This window comes from Lepidothrix coronata, unplaced genomic scaffold (assembly GCF_001604755.1).
Source record: "Lepidothrix coronata isolate B3197 unplaced genomic scaffold, Lepidothrix_coronata-1.0 Scaffold13, whole genome shotgun sequence".
In the NCBI taxonomy this organism is placed as follows: domain Eukaryota; kingdom Metazoa; phylum Chordata; class Aves; order Passeriformes; family Pipridae; genus Lepidothrix; species Lepidothrix coronata.
Window position 1 is genome coordinate 3839473 of NW_016690193.1, and position 17065 is coordinate 3856537.

General features: G+C 43.4%; 1 protein-coding gene across 1 annotated transcript in view; it reads left to right on the forward strand.

The window, feature by feature from the left end:
• The first annotated feature begins 4686 nt into the window (after window positions 1-4686).
• The window catches only part of FHDC1 (FH2 domain containing 1), a 36089-nt gene continuing 23710 nt past the window's right edge, over window positions 4687-17065 (forward strand). The window contains exons 1-3 of the mRNA XM_017806038.1: window positions 4687-4740; window positions 9114-9746; window positions 16562-16623. Of these exons, the coding sequence (XP_017661527.1) occupies window positions 9264-9746; window positions 16562-16623 (545 nt within the window). The 5' untranslated portion in view covers window positions 4687-4740; window positions 9114-9263. The remainder of the gene's footprint in view (window positions 4741-9113; window positions 9747-16561; window positions 16624-17065) is intronic.

Sequence of the window (17065 nt, forward strand, 5' to 3'; positions counted from 1 at the left end):
TTTAACTTACTTTCTTTGTCCCCACTGAAATATATATGCTTATGAAATAATTCAAGCTCATATCTTATATTCAAAATTAGCTCTTTAGATCTAACCAAATTTAGAAACTTGTATCAAGAGATTGTAAAAGACACTTCCAGATTTTCTAATGGAAAGTAATTATGGTTGTCAGGCTTTCTGATGCTTGCAAAAAAGCTTCACAAATATCTTAAGGTTATAATGCAGCTTTTATCTAGGTAGACATTTGTCAGGAGGGGGGGGTGTTGTTTGTAGAGGAGGCAATACCCACCTAGTAGAGTCTTGTCCATGAAAGGTTTCCTCTCTGTTGATGCTTATAGTGTTGCATGAGGTTTCTCAGGATGAAGAATTCAGAGCAATTAGTAGCATTTTCAAATATGCTGTTGTAGCTGCTGTACCAGAGACCCAGGGAGCTGTTTTGATTCTCGGTGACCACACTGTAAGTTATATGTACTTCCAGCTTGTTTGAAACTTGTTGCTCCTGTTATTTTGTTTGTCTGAATTCTACCAGCAGCTTTTCTGCTCTAAAAATACTCTTTGGCTTAGTCCATGCTTTGCCAAGCTCCTTACAAAGAACCTTTCTGGTTTGAAGAGAGGTCTTTACAAGCAGAGTACAGTAACACACCAGCATCATTAAAGTAACAGCTTTTTTTCAATCTTCAGTCAACTGGTTTTCCCAGAAACCTTATCTCTTGACTGTCTGTCCTTCAAAAAATGATCAAAGCAATGTAAAAGGAAAGCTAAATGTTCCCCTCAACTCCGTTTGAACTGAATGGGGGGTATATGCACTTTTTATGCTCTGCTTATCTGCTTGTTCCTTGTTGTGGTGTTACAAGAAGTATAAGATATTGTAATTATTTAGCATTCCCCATCTGCAATTATCTTTAGGCTTGTTTCTTTTTAGTCTGGTTATCTTTTCCATGCTGCATGCTTGGTGTGAGGGTTGTACTAGTCACAGATTTTTTTGTATTAGTCATTAATCTCTTCATATTTTGTGATAGCCCCCCGCTTAACTTACCCCACTACTGACAACTAAGTTGTGTCAAATTGAAAGGGGTTTTTGTATGAGAAGATCCAGAGAGGAATTGACTGTTGCTTGGTTTATATTTCTCTCAGTTCTCCTTGTTACTTGGCCTTCCTAATAGCTCCTTGACATCTTTATGTTCTTTCAGGTTGGTCTGGTCTTAAAGCTAGGGATACATAGAAAGCACAGTTGTGTGTCTGACAGCAGTCTTGTTCACCTTTCTACACCTATTTTCACCAAGGTCCCGGCTCTTCATTTCTAGGAGTCTTATGTAGAAACTAAATGGCCAGATAGACAGGGTTACAGGTTTACATGTTTTTGTCATCATGGCAATAGTTTGAAATGAATAAAGGAAGTACTTTACCCTGTAGTGTAGGAGTAGCAATAGGATGGCTTGTGCCTGCCTTGGAGAAGGGCATAAATTGGTGGAGAAGCACTGGAAATGATGTCTTGCTGTTTCGTTCTGAGACGCAGAGCAGCAGTGTATGAACCTTGCAGAGCAATGGCCTTGGACATAAAAGCTCAGTCTGTGGTTTGCAAATCCTTTGTTTCCTACAGCTGAGAGCGCTGGCACAAAAGCACTGCCTTTTACACTTCAGCTGCCTTTCTGAAAAAAAAAAAGGTTTTAAGAAGGGAGCAGGCGCAGCAACAGTTCTGTGCTGTCCACTGTTGGGGGTGTGTTTCTGTTAAGTGCTTACACTCAATAAAGTATGTGTTGAACTTTTCAGAATGGCTGTAGGTGAGCAGAACTTTGTTTTCTGAGCAGATACACTCAGTCTCCTCTCTTTATGAGAACCTGTTTTAAAGAGAATAGCTATGGGGAAAATGGGAGTATTTGATACTCCAGGAGAAGCAGAAAGCGAGCTCAGGAGTATCTTTGCAGAGTTCCCTTGCAACATGGGTTGGTAGAGCTGAGCTGGGTACCAGTGTGGCTGTATGATAACACTTCTTAATTAAGTGCAGAGATCAGATATAGAACAAATAAACCTGAAACAAATTTTTAGTTCAGGTTTGCCTTGTTATTGCTGTTTATGGCAGCATAAATCCATTGGTTCAGTCAGGAACAGTTCAGCTATCAGCAGTGTGTTCCTACTAAATGATATGTAACAAATGGTGTCCTACTGTGCTAGTTAAATAATTATACATCTTGCTGCCTTTTAAATAATACTAAAGGCTTTAAATTCAAGCACTTGAGAGTTAAATAATGCTAAAAACTAGTGTTGCCTTTTTAGTCTTGATTTGCCTTTCTTACATGTGTGTATGCATCATGCTAGTTTTATGTGGTAATTAATTGCAGGGTTTTGTTTTGAGAGGTTAACTACAACAGTGCTTAATTTTGAAACCAAATAGAACTTGGTTTTAACGTGACTGGAATGTCACAAGTAACTTCTTCTCCTGGCTTGGTCCTAACACTGTAGAATTGTGGGCTTGTAATGAAGATGGTGACATCTTTTGTTCAGACATCTTTTTTTCCATTAGATCTCTTCGGTCATTAAATTCATGTTCAAACTAAAGAATTTGAAGCTATTTGTGCTCTAAAGAAAAGTGGAGTTTACTAAAGACAAGGGCTATTTTTCCTCTCAAAGAAAAAAAAGTCATCTTGAAAGCTGTCTTGAGCATTTTGTTAACTAGAAATCTTAAAAAATTAACAATATGATTTTGGTTTTGTAGTATACCAACTCATCTAAATGCTATCTGTTCTAGGGAGGTGCATTTGTTGTTTATTATAGGTGGGGCTGCTTGATCTACCTATTATTAAAGTTGCCTAATACTTCCTACTGTAAAGACCTGTTTTCAGTTGTTTGTAACTCAGATTAATTTTAGCCATGTGGGCAAAATAATTGCCTGTTGGTGTTAACATGTTTAGGGAAAAAAATCAGCTAAAACCTTAATTTGCTAACACAATGTTCTGGAAAAGTTCAGGGAGAACAAACCCACAGGGTGGGGAAAAGTGAAGAGTTTAACTTCACATCCGGACTGGCTGCCGGGTCCTCTGCTGTCCTGTTCGGTTTTTGACTTTTTCAATACAATGGCATTATGCAAGTCTCTTGTTTGGCTTGCTCTTTCCGTCTTTTTGAGTGAACATTTGTACTCATGACTGGCAGCAATGAAAACAAGTCTCTTTGGCTCCAACACAGGCAGCTGCAGTCCAAGCGGCAAAGCCCTTCCTCGCCGATGACCTCAGGGGTGACCTGACACTCTCGAGGAATGTCCATGCTGGCTCAAAGCGAAGCGTGTCCTCTCCAGCTGCTGCTAAGCCTGCCAAGTGGAGATGTGTGTTGTGATGGGAATTGCCTTTTACTGCAGTTGAACTCTTTTTGCACAGTGAATTTTGAGCTTAAATGATCAGGTTCTGACATTGCGTTCCTTAAATTTTCCTTTTGTTCTAATATTATTTTTTTTTAATTGAGTGACTCAGACAGGCTGTCTTGCCAGAGCAGTAGGTCAGATCTGTGGCCACAGAACTGTAAGTCGGGATGGTGTAACCTCAGCAGCCATGGGCCTGGGCTCCAGGCCTGGGGCCACAGGAGGCTGTCTGGTCTCCCACTCTTCCTCTGGTTCCTGCCTCCCAAACCCTGAGCAGAGGCAGTAGTCCAGGTTAAGCACTACACACGGAAGTAAGACACGATTTTGTCCTCCTGCTCCTGCTTTCCCACCCCTGCTATGCCAAGGTGTTATTTTCTCTCTCATATGCTGAGCTTGGAAGCTCTGGTGGCTGACTGAGCAAGGCTGGAGGTGAGGTTTTTTTCTTTCTTTCTCTGTTCTTTGTCAGAACAGGAAAAGTTTCTGTTTCCACCTTGGAATTTGCCTCCTGTAAAAAGTAGTGATGGCGTGTGTTTTTGTTGACTTGAGTGAGTGAAGTTCTTCACCTTTCCTCCTTTTGGGAAGAGGGTTTTATTTTTGAAATAGGATTCAACCTCTTGATAAAATATTTTAGAACAATGTGTTTGTTTGCTGTCTCATCAGTGGATGGTATTTTGGCTTCCAGGTATCCACAACTCATGTGCGCTGTCCCCTGAAGCGCCGTAACCCCGGGCTATGATCCCATCTTAAATTCATCTGAAGTTCTCTCACACCGCCCGCTTTGGAGACTCCAGGGGCCGAGCCGGCGCGCCAGTCTTGTCTGCCTGTTTCCCCGGGGCTGGCTGGGCTGAGCCGGCGGGGAGCGCCCAGGTGAGGGATGCGGGATGGGACAGGGGATGCGCTTCCTTGGGAGCGAGGGCAGAAGGCGAAAGGCTTCAGCCGGAGAGGGCAGCCCGTTCCCCCAGCCGAGCGCGCTGCCGGTAGCACCGCTGTCCTGTTTCTATAGCGATAGTTGCTGTGATTGCGGTGACAGCGTGCGGGAAATGATGGATGGATGTGTGAATGGATCAGCTCAGCAGGAGCTGGCTTAGACCGAGTCCCGCCGCAGACGCCACTGCGCATCTCCGAACGCGGTCGCGGCGGCGCCGGCTCTGGAGAGCGGGTCGCTCTCCTCCCGCACGGGCGTTTCGGTGGCACCGGCCGGGCACAGAGGGACACGGTGCCTCCCCGTCCCGCCACCGGGGCGCTCCCGCAGCCGTCACCGTCACCTGCCGCGGCCCCGCCCGGCCGCGCCTGCGCTGCCCCGCCCCGCGCGCCCGCGGCGCGGCGGGCCAGGCGCGATGGGAGGAGGCGGCGGCGGCACCGGAGCGGCTGCGCCGCGGGTGAGCGCGGAGGTGAGCGAGGGGGTGAGCGCGGAGCGGGCTCGGTGCAGGGCTCCCCGGGCCGGGGGGGGCGCTCCGCGCTGCTGGGGGGGGGCGCGGCCGGGGAGGACAGAGGGGTCGCCGCCCGCGTACGTGGGTCCTTCTCCGTCTTCCCGAGGCGGCGGAGGGGTGAGCGCTCTCTGGGGAACGGGCTCCCCTTCCCGCGGGGTCCGACCTCCCGCTGTCCAGGGCTGAGAGCCGCCGCCGCTCCTCCCGCACGGCGTGGCGGGGGCTGCCGCGGGGACCCCCGGCTCTGTGTGGCGGGGCGAGCGCGTCCCGCAGGGGCAGGTGTCGGGAGCTCCGGCCGGGCCGGGCGGGGAGCGCTCCCTGCGGGCGGGGCGCCTCAGGACGCCGGGTCCGACGGGAGCCCGAGGGGAGCGGGGCGCGGGGCGCGGTGCTGCCCCGGATCCAGCCGAGCTGCCCGCGCCCTCCGCGCTGCCCCGTGGCCTGTGGCGTCGGTGGAAGGGAATTGCGGAGTAAGGATCTCTCTCGGGGCGCCTCGGGTGGTCCCGGAGGCAGGGACCTCACAGCGGGGCCAGGCACCTGCTCCAGGACGGAAAACAAGACGCTGAGGCTGAGGGCTCCTCCACTGGAAGTCCCTTCCCTGCAGCTGGGACCCCAAGCCAAAACCAGCTGGAATCGAGCCCCCCGGCCCGCTGCCCGTGCCCGTCCTGCTGGCGCGGGGACCCGCTCGGGGGTTCTTTGCCCATCCCGGCCGGCTGGCAGGGTCGTGGTTCCCTACCAGGGGTTTTGTTGGATACATGAAGGGATGTAGTTTGAAGTTGCTGTGATAGCACAAGCTGTGTCTTCTTTGTAACCTGCGGGTTTTGGCAGGATCAGGGGCTGGTTATCGGTATCTGCAGTTCCTCTCTTTGCAGTCAGCAACTAGTTGCTCCCTTTGCCCCTTTGTACAGCGGTTGTTGAGACGCAGACATCCAAATACTGTGGTTGGGCTTTGGTGTCAAAACCAGCATTCTCGTGAGAACTTGGAGGGCGCCTGACACAGAAACGTGGGCAGGAGAGAACTTAAGGTGTGAGTTAAAGGGAGTAATATCTTGCAGTATGAATTATGAAATGCCCTTCAGTGCATCGGGCATTTCACCTGTTGATTTGTGTATGCAAACACAGTGTGCGTCCGTCTGGGTGGCAACTGCCTTTTTTGCAAGAAACAAATTACTGTAGAGTGTTTCTCTTCCTACCTGGGGAGAAAGTTGTCCCCACCCTCTAAATTTTAAATTACATTTCCAAGTTAGATTAGGTTGGCTAAAACAATGAATGAGACAAAGAAATAAAATTTTTCTTTTATGCCAAATATGGACGCAATTAAAATGTGCAGTAAAGGCGTTACTTTAGAGCTCTTGTACTTCTTGGACTGTTTTGGGTAACAAACATGCAATAATGAAGTGTAATTGAGACATCTTAAACGTTTGTTCTTGACTCCCTTTTTTTTCCCCCTTTAATCCTTTGAAAAGTGCGGAGAGGCTCCTTAGGAGTTAAAATTTTGCTTGGCTTCTATTATGCATCCCAGTCCCAGCGTGTCTTAGTAGTTCACAGTTGGAAAGGCTGCGTCGTTCCCCACCTCCTCTTGCTGTACTTCCTGCTCAGAGGCACCTGCTGATACCAACAAGCAGCCCAGTGCCTGTCCTGGCTGCCAGCTTCTCTCCTCTCCCACCCACAGTAATGGTGGGAGCAGTGGGAACATCTTTGAGCCACTCCTCCAAGAGGCAGCACGAGAAGGGAATTCTGACCAGTCTCCTGGTACCTGGTAACTCGAGACTGCCATCCTCTTACAAGCAGGTGACCTCTGTCACCTGAATTGTGCTTATCTGTCAGAAAACAAAGCTGAATGCCAGCCTTTATGCTGTGCCTCTCCTTTCATGCCTTCCTTCCAAATGCTGATTCTTCCCCTTTCCTGCTTCTGGCTGACTGTTACCTCATCTAAAGCAGTACAGGGCTTGAAAACAGTTGGCTTGAAAACAGTTTTTCCTGTTCTATATATCTATCTTTACATCTAGGTTGAGATGTTTTCTTCCCTGTGCCTTCTCCACTCCTTTCACTAGGAGTGTCCCTTGTCTAACTCAGAAGCACTCAGGTCTGAGATCAGTCATTTTCCACTCCTGTGTGTTAGTGCTGGGACTCTGATGATTCATTGCCTACAACTTTGTTCCATTAGGATTTGATCCTGTTTTTCCTAAAGCATCCAGATTTATTGAAAGTTTCAAAATGAGGTTCTTGCACATTGCCAGGGGCATGGTTGGTCAGTCTGTCTCTCTCTCTCTTTTTTCTTTTCTTTTTTTTTTTTAATCTGTGGGAACCCAAGTTAGAAAATAATAATAATGTTGAATACTGCTTTGTGATGGTGGAAAACTAGCTAATACATTTTTAATTTTTAAATAAGTAGTAGGGAGGAAAAGTTTTTTTCCTAGTGGAGTATTTCTTTAAATTAATGCAACACTTAATTGCTTTGAGTGGTTAATCTCTTTCCACCACCTTGCACCTGCTTTTTTATGCCTCTCTGCTTCTATGATCATGGACTTGGGAAGAGAGGCGTGAACATACAGAGCCCTGTAATAGCAGCTGGATATTAATGCTGACTTAAATTTGAAACACTCTATCCTGATCCACTTTCTTTGTAGCTTTTCTCCTTTTTACCATGCCATTAAAATATTTTCCATCATTTCTATGATTTAAACATCATACAGGTTTTGATATAAGTTTTCTATTCTTATGAATACCTGTATAATGTAAGGTATAAGATCAGAAAGTCTGAAGCAGGAGAGAGGAGTTCATTGCTACCTGTGCAAGCTTTTGAGAAGAAAAGGTACAGTGGATCATTTTGTGCTTGTTTCCATTGGCTTCAGTGAAGCTGTGAGTGGCTGAGCCCTTGCAGACCAAGAGAGAATTTGCCCTAAGGCTTATTCCTGTGACTTGGGTCTGTTTGTTCCTGTACGGTGATGGATCTCTGGCAAAAATAGCGAAGCTTTTTCATCACTATTATACAATGTCAAATTGATCTGGGTTGCTATTAGCTCCATGTGAACCCTGCCGAAGAGGCATACCACTAAACAGGTGCCAAATTTCTGATTTGATGTTGTTCTTGTGCCAGTGCATTACTTCAGCTTTTTCTGTTGAGTTTTCCTGTGACTGATTTTTGCTCAGGGGCCCTGTGTCTTCTGTCTAAATTTGTATTGTGTGGCACTTTGATTTTTTTTCTTTTTTTTTTTTCTTCTGGTCAATTCCCAATTTTTTTTTTTTTTTTGAGATAGCTTCCAAATTTCCATAAAATCATGGGATTCCTCTTTGGTCTGTACTTGAAAACACTTGTTTTCTCTGAGACTTATGATTTAAATCTGTATCAATAGATTTGGCTTATCAAAATTGTAGGTTTTGTGGACATCATACTCTTACTTGAGGGTTTGCTGTCAATAATAGCATCTTCATTTAGAAGGTGACAATGTAGGAGAAAATACTAAAAGCTATTGTGATTCCTGTTAAGTTGTTTCATGAGATAAGCTAGACATAAAAATTTTCCTAAATATTTAAATCTTTGCATATGTACAATGCTCGGGATGTGTAGGATCCTATTCCTGTCAGCTCCTCTGTCCTTTCTGTTACTGAACTAGCTCTTTTAACTTAGATGCTGAAGTAAATTATAAGGGGCAGCTTAATCAAACTGTGGTCTTTGTTCTCTGAGTGTGTTTTGGGAGGTAGTATAACCAGACCAGCAATACTATAAATTCATCTTAGTGAACATAAAGAGTTTAGGGACTGCACACTATTTTTCCCTTATTGGCAATTGTGTGAAAAAGGCAAAAAAAGTAGTACATTAAGTTACATTGTTAAATCTTAGACATAGTTTGTTATTTTAATGCAATTTGGATTTGAGCCGTGAATTCAAAGGATTCAAACAGGGTCTCTTTGATCCAGTTAATCCAGTACCATAGTTAATACTTATATCTTCTAACTGTGTGTGGTCACCTTTAAAAATGTATCTGAAATTAGGAGTAGAATAATATTGGTTTGTTTTAGTAATTTGCGATAAATATATTTTCTTACAAAATTGCACTGAACTGAGATTAATAGGTAGTTTCAATATATACTGTGCGTGATTTAAGAGATGTTCTTACTTTTATATATGTTCTTGAAATCTAGGCACCTAAAGCTATTTAAAATCTTAGTGTGGATAAATATTATACAACTGCCCTGTGAAAGACTTTTGAGTCACTAAATTTCCCTTCTGGATTAAAAACTTGATAGCTGTTGTACCTTAATTTTGGTGTCTTTTCAGTGCAAGGGACAATATCCAGTCTCTCTGATCTGAGTCTCCCTATTGTCCTTTGTTGTAGGTTGCGAAGATGATACAGTCCCCTCTTGTGTTGCTGCTGCTGGCAGACTAGGGTTTAAGAGGGAGTGTCACCAGTGGCTGCTGCACTCACTGTTCAATGTTTCAAACCCATCCAAGGAAGTAACACTCTCCACTTTGGAGAGGCCATAAAATGCATGTTATGAATTGTCTCTCCTTGGTCAATGATAAAGAAAATGGGGCTATTCCAGTTGCAACAGGATTAATGAACGAGGATACGACGACAGCATCTCAACTTTCTCAGCCTGCAGCATCACCGCCCCCTCCGCCATGTCCCCTCACAGGGGCTCCCCCAGCCCCTCCACTTCCCCCGGCAATGCTGCCTCCACCACCACCCCCTCCTCCACTGCCTGGGCCCAACTTACCCCTGCCTCCACAGCTGATAAATGGGCATGACAACCATGGCAAAAAAAAACGAATGCGGAGCTTTTTCTGGAAAACTATCCCTGAAGAACAAGTCCGTGGTAAAAACAACATCTGGACAATTGCTGCAAGACCACAGTATCAGATTGATACAAAGACAATTGAGGAACTTTTTGGGCAGCAGGAAGAAACCAAGCCCCAGGACTCCCGAAGTCGATCTTCAAAGTCTTCGTTTAAAGAGACTAAAGAGGAGGTAAGAATTGAAGTATAACCTCTTTTTTACATAATGCTGTGGGAGTTATGTGAATTCTGCCTCGCCTTTGTCTCTTTCTCTGTCAAGTTTCATCCTTACGGCAAATTTGTCTTGATTTGAAGGAGAGGGGAGCGATGGAAAGGATAAACTCTTTGTTCTTAGTGGCACATATTTGTTTTTCAAAGAGCTAACAGTGTTTTATTATTTTAACTTGGTAAGTGCTGTGATTTGATCACCTGTTAAAATAAATATGAATAAGTGGAGGGAGCTGAAGGCATCTGTATTTACTCTTGTTGGATAGCCCTTGAGTTTCCAATGCGGAACACAGGTGTGTTGTTGCCCTTCTCTTCAGCTCTTTCCCTATGTCTGTGGTGCAGATGAGATGTTGTACATGCAAACATGCACCAGGCAGGAGAGAAGAGGGTCCTGTTGCAAGGGTTAATGCTGTATTATACCCTTGGTGTCCTAGAGACATCAGGAAGGGAAGCACCAGAATGACAGCAAGGATATAAAACATAATGTAGTGATTAAGGGTATTTGTTATTTAGTTGAGGTAAAGTTTCACCTTTCATAAACATGGCTTTCCTGCTCATGAAAACCTTATTTCATCTACCCTGCTTTTTCTGGGCATTAAAATAACCCTCTAACAAGATCTGAAGATTGTCACTGGTTTCTGTTCTGGTGATGAGGTGCTACATAGCAAGTACTCTCAGGTTCAGCCACTCTCTGTGAACTGATAAGTAGCTTTTCTAGTTCTTAAATCCTCATTTATAGACAGCCTCTTTGTGAAGCCTGAATTGAATTGTCTCAACTGATCTTTCTGTGAAGTAATTGGAGGGCTGAAATGCAGACAATCACTGGTGTGTGTCTACATACATGTTAGCTTGTAAAAAAAATACAGAGGGCATGGGGTTAAGACATGTAACAATGCATCAGTTTTTAGTGAGAAAATAGGGACTAAAAGTTGCTGGTATCTCGCAAGATTCGTGAGATGTCAAAATAAGATCAGCAGGGACAAGATGAGAAACCAGTATACTGATAGCTTGCATGTTGTACATAGACTAAAATGAAAGATTTTGAAAGGCATGTGTATTGCAGGCTCTGAAGCCCTGACATCGGGAAGTAGTAATTGGAGCCATCATCAGAGGTAGTCATTACCTCTGTGCTGTGTTCAGGCTATGTTCATCTTCAAATCAGGAGTGTAGTGAGTGGACTTCCTGTGCCGTTTACAGATGCTGTGTTTTCCTTAGAAGCTTCCCCTTTCAGAACTGCTGTGTAGTGAAGATCTAGTTCTGGTAAAAATTACAATAAGTTTCATAAAACAGAATGTGGCTCGTGGTGCAGTAGCTGGCGCAGAGAAAAACCCCATTGTGCTCCAGAACTCATGCAGCATTAGAGATGAAAATTAGAGGCCTGCAGAATAAGAGATTCACCAAGATACAGTGCCTTGGAAACAAAAACTTGCCTTGCTGCAAGTTAATTGTTTTTTTGCATCTGTCTGGAGCTGATATGGTGGTCCAGTGCATCTGCACTGCTTGATGCCTGTGCACCCTGGTTCAGGGCTCCCTGAGTGACTTTGTGCGTAGCAGGTGGTGAGGCAACAGCACTTGCCTCTGAGTGATGCCACTTAAGTGACAAAATGTTCAACACCGTTGCTAAGCTTTATCAAGCGTGCTGCAGCAGTGTGTCAGACAGCGATGAGCAATTTCTTATGTGTTAATGGACTTTGCAGTCCTATCTGCTTAGCAAAGAGGGAAGGAGATAATCCCGAGGAGCTATGTGTTATTGGAAGTGCGGAAGTACAGATGCGCAACAGCTCACCTGCTTAACGTGACTACGGACAGGCATTGTTCAGCAGGAGTCTGGAGGTCTGAGGCATGGGAAATGTTTGTGATTCCCATCGTCCGTGCTGTCAGGTGCTGCTCACTTACTTTAGTGCAGAATGATTATCCTCAGCTCACTGTAGTAAAACCTACACAGGCTGAAAGGAGTTGGAGGCAGGCTGAGGTACACGGTGTCTGTGTGACCTTGTGGAGAGCGTGTTAGCGTGGGGCTGAGGGCGCTGTAGTTCTCTTTGTGGCTGTGTTACTGGCTGACAGGGAAAGATGGACAAGATGTTTTTTTTGTTTCGTTGCCTCTGTTCTTAGTTGATTTTAGAAAGTGCTTTATGGTCTAGCAGTGAAAATATTCTTTGGAGTTTAAATAGTGGAATTAGCCCAGTTGGCATAGTATGTCAGCAATGAATTTTCAAGATTACTTCAATTGCTTGAACTCTACTATCACTTAGATCCAAATCTGAAAAAAGCAGCACGTGTTGAAAGTGCTTTACAGAAGTGCGTGGCTGGAGAGTGCTCTGTTGTTGCAGTGGGGTTCCCCTCAGTGCAGTGGTGTAGCTCCAGTGAAAGTGGTAAAGGGTGATTCTTCAGCCAGTGTTGAGGAGAGACTGTGGAGGAGACTGGGGGGTTCACACCTTTTCCAGAGATAGCTGTTGGTTACAAAGTTATGAGCAGTTTTGGGAGAAGTCCTACACGGGTGGGAGCTTACAACACTACATGTCCTTTTAATTCCTCACTGGCTGGTGATTTATACAGGGAATTTAGCTGTAACATTGTCATTATAACAGAAGTCCCTTTTGAGGTTTGAGTCAAAACTCCTACAGCAAATGCTTTCCTTTTTGTAAACAATCCCTCACCAAACCCTTAGGAGATTAATTAACATGTTTCCTCGACTAAAGGCTTAATTTGCCCTATGGTTCCATGTAATTTGAGCCTCTGAAAAATAGGGGGTGTAGAGGTAAAGTTTACACGCCAATTTACTTTCGCCGTCCTTCTGTGGTGTCACAGTATGGCACAAAATACACTCACCCAGGCTTATAGCAAGCCTGGCAGCAGAGTGGGCAGAACAGCTTGTCAACCAGAGGAGCTGGTCTTGCTTTGTCCTTTGAACTGTCCCTCTGCTTCTGTCCCTTACCTCACCCCATATGTCTGCTGGCTCTGGACAGATACTGGAAAATATAATACAGACACTGGATCCTCTGTAAACATATTTAAGTAAGTAGCTCAGCAGAATGCCGTGAGGTTCTTCATTTGTTTTCTGCTCTTTTAGTGAGTTTTGATGACTTGTGAAAGGGTGCAGTGAATACCAGCACCTGTACAATGGAGAGAGGAAGAAAGAGAAGGAAGATGGAAGGAGTGAACAGGATGTCTCTTGTCCCCTCTCCTAAATATGCCTTCTCTCTGTTTTCTCTGTGCTGGCTCTGATGCACATTCCACCTTCTTGAAAGCTGATTCAACCAGTTAATCCAGCAAAGAACTAACAGCAAGAACCAAATGAGATGAGTACCAGTGCCTGCCTAAGGGAAAGAGCAGGTTAGGAACGTGACAAGGGAGAATGACATGGAGTGGGACAGCCCTTTAGTAAGCTGCCAGGTTCACTCTGCTGCACTGTGGAAGTACACCTTTCCTCAACTATTCCAGGCAGTGCATGTGGCTCAGAGAACAGAGGCCAAAATATTAAACTCGACAGTGATTTAGTGCATTGTAAAGTGAAGTGGAAGTTGAAACAGGAAGTTGTTTATATTCTTCCTAACCTTCAGCACCAAGCCTGAGCCACCAGGATATTCCATGCTTGCTCTGATTTGTAAACTGTATCCCACCATGTGAAAGCCCATTGTTCTTATGCAAAGAATACATACAATGTTTTGCTTTCACTAATCTGTCATAAATCCTCTTTGTCATGTTCATGTTCCTGTTCCTCATTGACGATTTCATGGTAAGAAACTCCTGTTGCATTTCTGCAGTCACTACAAAGCCAGTTTTGATGAGAGGCTTTTTGTGTCTCCCAGAACACTCCTCTGAATCTGTCGTGTTGATTGCAAATTTGTGTCAGGGTTCAGGAGCTGATATCATCTTACCATCATCACAGCTCCACCATGGTACTCAAGCTAATTTTCCCCTTCTGTTAATACATCGAAACAGTGAACATTTCAGTGGTGGATTAACATTTGTTGAACTGAGGCTCTGTTACCTGTGCCTGCTGCAGATTTTGGAAACGTGCTGGGTTGAATACTATGGCGATGAAAAGCAGATTCATGAGTGAATTGGTGTCTGTGAATCGGTGTCCTTGCTTTAAAGATTGCACTGTTTATGAAGCGGAAGTGGCAAGTGTGTGAGCCTGTGATGCTTTGCATTGAATGGCAAAGTGCAGGTGTTGACATGATGGAAAGCGTCTGAGGGAATTGTAGTATTTCCAGTTTCAGAGAGCTGAATAAGATGAGAATGGAGAAAGCTCTCCTGAATTTATCTAAAGTAAATCATAAAATCCATATGAGAGTTTTCTTTGATATGAAGAATCCCAGCGAGAATAGGAATGTCTGTTCTCAATTTTCAGTTCCAGTCCAGTGTAACTCTTTGAGTCAGTAAGTCCAAGGGTATTACTGGTGGATGGCACTTTAAAATCTCTTTAGATGGCAAGCAGAGATCTGGAGCATGCTGTGCCGGCTCCAGTGTTGAAGGCCTTTATGAACAGAAGATAGGAGCAGACTGAGCAGAATTTAGAAAAAGCTGCAGTAATGTTTGAAGGGTGAAAAGCAACAGCAGACAGCTTTCTGCAAGGGTGAAATCAAATGAAATCTCAGGGGAGAAGAAGAGTAGACATTGCAAACAGATGTTGAGACTAAGATTATGAATCTAATATGCAACTGAATGTGAGATGGATGATACCGTATTTGTGTGCAAGGAGTAGAGTATTTATGGAATATTTGCCAGGTTCCGCTATTCTCATCCTCACACTCCCATCTGGAGACTCCTTGAAGGAGTTATGACAGCTTTTTCGAACACTTTTGATAAGCTCAAAATACACACCAAGCCAAGAATGACCAAAACCTGGGATGTGTTTTGATTGTGTGCTTAAACAAGAAATCAGGGGAAAAAATTGTGTACATGCATGTACAGAGCAAGAACTGTGTATAAAATCCTGGTACATAAGAACAGCTATGACATTTTTATGTTGTACTGATAATACAAGTGCAGCTGTATATGTTCCTGTCTGTTGTTTTTCTTTACAGAAAGATGTTTAAAATTTCTCTAATTTGTTTGAGGTTGTACTGTAAATCTGAGTTGTGCCATAAAAACCAAAGGTTTACCCAACTGATGGTCAGTCATCTTGTTAGCAGTTAGTGACTGACTGAAAATAATATATACAGAAGGTTAATTGTGAACATGTTTAAAAATCTCCAACAAACCAAAAGCCAAATCGTGATGGCAAAGCTTATAGGCTTAGTACAGAGAAATGAGAGAATTAGGAGTGACCAGAGCAATTGGAGAGTGGAGTTACAGTTCGAGAGGTCAGTGAGAGGTCCCTGCAGTAAAACATTTGAAAAAGATTAGATACTGCAGGCAGAGAGATAGTTGAACAGGTCCTATGTTAAGGGGCTTTTCCTTAATGATCTGTTAGGGGCCACTCAACTCCCAAGATAACAGGAGAATAAACCACGATGTGTCCTCTTATCTTTGTGTATGCTAAAACTGAAGGGCTTCAGGCTAGCAATCTAATTTAATCTAATTGAAACTAATATGCTGATATTTCCTGAGTTTTCTAGTCTTTGTTGTTTTCAGAAGTTAGGAAATTCCAGAATTTCAGAAAACTTTTCAATATGATTCACTCTCTTCAGCAGATGAGGAGGCTGTCTCCTGGGTGTATGCTGAGGATAGTCCATACCTATATTTTCACCGTCACCAGCTGACTGCAAGCTAATTCAATTTCATGACAATGCCAATGTTGCATTTAGATATGTATTTCTAATTTGAGCACCGTCACAGAGGTCAAAACGCCTTTCCAGTTGTCAAAACCTCAAACATGAGTCCCATAGTAGTCTTGAACATCTATGTGTACTGAGCTGTTTTATTGTAGCAGTCAGGTGGCACTGTTAAGGCAAGACAATTCTCTTGTCCTTGTAAATCTCATGACTTTTGTAACTGTTATCACCAAAATAGCTGTGGTAAAATTTTAACCTTAAGGATACAATTTCTAAAACAAGTCAAACTTCTCAGGTTTAAGCTTGTATACTGTTAGAGGAAGAAAAAGAGATGACACTTTTATTTAATTTTTTTTTAATTAGTGGAAAATGTCGTGGGGTTTTTTTCTCTGCTTAGTCTCCAGAGTTTATACACATAAGATGATGCAGCAAATCAACTTTAAAATACAAAGTAGGGGGGGACTGTTATTTTATTATGGATTTCCTTTTGCTTCCTTTTGAGCATTATCTGTTTCAGGTTTTGATTCAAGATCAACTTACTTATCTTTCTGTGGATCAGCATGGCTGTTAGTTTGCATGAATGAAATCATTAGTGGATACTGACCTCTGCTTAGAAATCCCATCCTCACATTTGTTATAAAACCTCTGAAATAACTTGGGGTTTGAAGTGTGGTGCTCCCTAACCTCGAGGCCTTCAAATGCAATACAACCTATTACCTGATAAGCAACATTTCACAGATGCAGCAGTATGAAATAAGCAAGAAGAATGTTTTTACTTTGTAATGAAATAAAAATATTGATTCCTTCCATACATGTTGCTGTGGATTTTTTTTTTTGCTGCACTTGGAAAAAGGTGTTTGAGTGTGCTGTGCGTTTCCATAGTAAAAACTAGTTTTGTAGTGTATGATCTTTGTTGATGAGAAGTGACTGTGTGTTCATTTGGCCTGTGATTTGGTGGCAACTGCACACAATTACCTGTAGCAATTGAAGAAACAATATCTGCATTATGTGCTATTTTCCTAGATATTCTTAGCTTAATCTCTCTTGCTTTCTCTCCCAGGTTTCCATTTTGGATGCAAAGAGAAGTATGAATATTGGGATATTTCTCAAACAATTCAAAAAGTAAGATTTGATTTTTCTGTGCAGCTAGTGCAAGCTACAGATGTGTGAAATTCTTTATAGTGCTCATCAAATGTATATTGTGCTCTGTTCCTTGTGGAGTTTACAGTTCTGTTCAGGTTTGTCAAACGTAATTTGACATAATTTGTTTTCTAATATGTTTAGTTCTGAGTTCTTTTATGACTTAGCACCAAACATTTAGAGTTTGCTAATGTTAACCAGTGGAAGTTTTCAGGGAGTTAGTTAAGAGTTAAGGGAAGCTCTTGTATCTCATGCAATACTGCATGCAAACTGCCTTTCACTGGCTTCCTTTCTTTATAAACAATTAGTAGAAAGGGGAAATGTGAGGAACTTTTAAGAGCAAGCTGTTTCATTGCTATATGTATTCGCTGAAAATGTTGCCCTTCAGTAAAGGCATCCCTGATAGTGGTGTCTGAACAGTGCT